This window comes from Micropterus dolomieu, unplaced genomic scaffold (genome assembly GCF_021292245.1).
Source record: "Micropterus dolomieu isolate WLL.071019.BEF.003 ecotype Adirondacks unplaced genomic scaffold, ASM2129224v1 scaffold_54, whole genome shotgun sequence".
Classification (NCBI taxonomy): domain Eukaryota; kingdom Metazoa; phylum Chordata; class Actinopteri; order Centrarchiformes; family Centrarchidae; genus Micropterus; species Micropterus dolomieu.
Window position 1 is genome coordinate 15,284 of NW_025744056.1, and position 4,117 is coordinate 19,400.

General features: G+C 40.1%; 1 protein-coding gene across 1 annotated transcript; it reads right to left on the reverse strand.

Moving 5' to 3' along the window:
* Positions 1 to 1,292: 1,292 nt before the first annotated feature.
* LOC123967125 (tonsoku-like protein) lies at positions 1,293 to 4,006 on the reverse strand. Its single transcript, XM_046043147.1, has 5 exons — positions 3,805 to 4,006; positions 3,296 to 3,471; positions 3,011 to 3,084; positions 2,596 to 2,729; positions 1,293 to 1,867 (listed from the first exon to the last, which is right to left on the reverse strand). The coding sequence occupies exons 1-5, from the start codon at positions 3,950 to 3,952 to the stop codon at positions 1,668 to 1,670; spliced, it is 732 nt and encodes a 243-aa protein (XP_045899103.1). The 5' UTR covers positions 3,953 to 4,006; the 3' UTR covers positions 1,293 to 1,667.
* Positions 4,007 to 4,117: the final 111 nt, after the last annotated feature.

Below are 4,117 nucleotides of genomic sequence, written 5' to 3' on the forward strand. Positions count from 1 at the left end.
CTGGAGCTCCTCACAGTGTGGAAGGTGATCCGACATTCTCCCCTCTGCGAAATAAAACGGGGGTTACGTACTGTAACCCGGATTATATAGGTACAGCCCTCTAAGTTTTCAGTGCTGAAGAAAAGGCATTTGGGAGCCGATGGCTGGGTCTCACCGTTTTATATATACAAGGTGCGGACGTAGGAGAGGCCCACGCTGTGGTTGGGCGTAGACTAAAATTCTCAGTGCCGCGCAGGTGCGTGGAAGGGGAAAACCCAATAGCGATAGCCTTAGAGGGCTGCGCCTATACTCATAGAATCCGGGTTACAATACGTAACCCCCGTTACAATGGTTGATATTTTGCTTTATTACCATGAAAACACACAGTATAGTTGATGTACTCCTGTTTTAGTAATGTTAGCTAAAAATGAAAGTGCCAAAATGTTTTAGGAAAACAAACTATGTTCATGATCTGTTTTGAAAGATTTACATCTTCAATAGGAACCAATGGGTCTCGGAGTGAACAATTTAATCAATTTATTAATTCTAAATGACAAATTTGAAGAGAGACCTCAAATTTCAAGCAATATCCAAATTAATTTATACTACGCAGACATTGGGGATACAGGGCAGTGCGAGTACACTGATCCTCAGACTGGTTTAGCTGAGTGGATGATAAATCTCACACAGTGGTTTTAATGGTTGACTTTGACAGATTTTATAAATGAGCCCTGGTGGAATGCTGCCATAATGAAAATTACCATTTTGGTTTCATATGAGCTAAACTAAGGACGTAATTCAATTTTTAAAGCCTAAATTTGTAATTTTCTATTAATCACTTTGGCAGTTTGCATTTTCCAAAGTAAAAATTGGATAATTCAATTATTAATTTGGCCATACATCATGCACAAACATGCACATGAAATTTAAATAACATTAAATTATGAAAATTTAATGTTTACAGCCCAGGATTTATGTTGTAGGGGCATAAATTTAATCCGAGACCCTCTTAGTGAGAAACCTGCAAAACTCCAACGTGCATAGCTGCCTATGGGCAGCAAATGCGCAAGAGTGAAAACATTCTCATCACAGCTCATTCACTTAATCACACAACTAAACCATGTTCAGTCTTGAAACTTTGTTGTAACCACAAGCTGACATGATTAGTAGACATATGTGCCAAGACGCAGCAGGTCTCATGTAGCATCTGGAACCGATAGTTAAACAGATGAGTAAAGTGTTGTTGTTCAGGATATATATGAACCTCTAAGAATTCTGGTTGAAATAGAAAATGGGCCACTGTAAGACAAAAGCATCATGAGTCCTTTTAATTGTCTTTTTAATACTTCAATGGGTTCAGGACAAAATTGCATCATGACACGAAAACATCACAAACACAACAAACAACCTTTATGCACTTACGACTTTCACAGATACACATAAATAGGCTTACAAAGTACATGAATCATATAAGCTATTTACACAGAATGTCCATGGACGAAATGTCAGTGATTTCTTTCTTGTGTGCAGTTCACAACCTCAAGCTATTACCGCTAACTAAACAAAACCTTTAAAAAAAATTAAAGGTAGCACCCCTTATTAAAAAAGTTGTGGGTTTGTGGTTTAATAAAAACAAAAGTTAGCTACTTTCTCTGCATCTCTGAAGCATGTTTCATTTTTTCCCCTCTTTACAGGGAGTCTACAGCAGAGAGCAGGCACTTGCTTTTTCGGTCAATAAAGTGTCCTTGTGACCGACTGTTGTCCCAGCTCTGCTTTAAGGCCTGCCGGTCCAACTTGTTGACTCCCTGAGAGCAAAGACGGAGATCCTTGACCCGCTCTGACAAACCATCCAGAGCTGCACTGTCCCAAGGGCCAGACACCTGACAGCCTGTGGGAAAAGCAACAAGCAGAAATTCACAAACTATATTTGATTACTGTCGCTGTTCTTTCACAAAAAAAAGATTCAGCATCCAAATCTAGCCAGTGACCACATGTCCCAGGACATAAATCTAAATATTACAAAACAGCCTCACAAGTATAAACATATTATACAAATTTAAACAAACTTAACCCAAACAAAACATAATCTAAATGTTTACATCAATATATTAGTCAGTTAAAACATTGTATATCTAATTCAGTTCATAGTCTGTCATCCATATTAACTAAAAGTATGAGAATTTTATCCATTACAAGTATTGTTTTTTTTATATTTCATGCTTCACACACACACAAAACTGCTATAACATTATGAAAAAAACACTTCAATTAAAGCTCATTCCTCAATTCTAATCAAATCTTATTCTGACATTAACTTTACACAATATTTGTGACAAATCAAAGAATTTTGTTGTCTACCTCACTCAATTCACAATTTTCACAATCTAGTATCAACATGTAGTAGAAAGTATCGTATCTGTGCAGTGATCTCTTACTTTCAGGTAAAATACATATTTTTTTGATCAATGAAAAATCATTTTAAAAAGGCAGAGAAGAAGGCTGCTAGCAAACAAGCACCTTTATAAGGTCTCAAGAGACAGTGAATGACACCTCACTGTTTAAACTCCACCTGTAACTTATGACCCAAACACACAACATATACACACACATATTTACCTTGAAGGTTTAGAAGGGTTAAAGGTCGACACGCCTCTCTGAGAGAGATCAGAATGTTGTGAAGTCCTGCCGAGGTAACAGACGGGTTTCCTGATAGGTTCAGACTCACCAGAGTCAGACAAGAAGGCAGGCACCTTGGAGGGAAAACCAAAAAGTTTGAAAGAGAAACTGATAACTGCAAAGGCAAATAAAGGATGGCAGATCAAACCACAGACATCTCTACTGAGAGACCTTTCACAGAGAGAAAGAGCTCCTTGTTAAGTTAAAATAGCATCACTAATAACATAACTCTGAACACTTGTTCACAGATTAACAAAGACCTTTGGCGGCATGCTTAGAAGCCATATCTACACCATAACTATGAATCATGCATGTTCTCACAGAAAAACACGGCAGCAGACTCACAAACACACACCTGGCCAATGTGGCTACGCTGCTGTCTGTCAACCCGTTTGCTGCCAGACTCAGGTGCGTCAGTGAACACTCGTCCTACGAGGAAAAACACATTTTTTATTTGCTTGTACTGTAAAGCAGGTACTGTTACACTTAAACCTCTCAATCAATAAAACATGCATGATATTGTACATTACATAGATATGTGTGCAGAACATGATTTGTGTGTGTGTGTGTGTGTGTGTGTGTGTGTGTGTGTGTGTGTGTGTGTGTGTGTGTGTGTGTGTGTGTGTGTGTGTGTGTGTACCTGTGACAGGATGTTGGTGAGGTGTTCCAGCGGTAGGTAATCCGCTGGATCCCTTCGGACAGCAGACAGGTCCAGGTGTGTGAGAGAGTGCAGAGGCAGAGTCTTCAACACCAGCTCAAAGCCAGTGGAGCCCAGTGCATTGTGGGATAGACACACTGATTTCAGGTGGCCCGTGCCTAAAGGACCAAAAAGGACATTTAAATATTTACTCGCTCTGAAATAAATTGTCGGGCTCCATCTCCTTTGTCTCCATTTTTAGCCAGTTACAAAACGTGACACTTCTTGTTAGTTAAAGCTCTAAACAGAACTTTGTCGATACAAGGATATGATTAATACAGGACGCTGATGTTGACAGCTTTATTGATTCTGCTTATCACAAAATTAGCCACTTACCATAAGCTCTAATTTAAAAATCAAAGCAAACTACAACTTTACCCATCCCATTAACTCATCTCTTATCTAAAAATCCAGTGGCGTTTCAGTGAGGCTCCGGCCTGTGAGAGAGTTACCTGTCAGGGCGCTGGCAAGCAGCAGTCGATGCTGCTGTAGGAAGCGAGCAGTGAGGCCACAGGCCTGCAGGGACAGCTTGGCTAACAGGGGGCAGCAGGACAGCAGGCAGGACAGGGACTCAGACACACCGTCACCCAGCGGGTTCATACTGAGGTCGAGCTCCTCCAGGCACTACGAGAGGAAACGTCCACACATAGCAACGTGCACGAGAGAGAATTCTACATAAAATTACATTCATATTAAATGGGTGATGTGTCATTCTCGCATGTGTTGGAAACTTGTGCATGATGTTTGAGATGACTGTTTCAACAC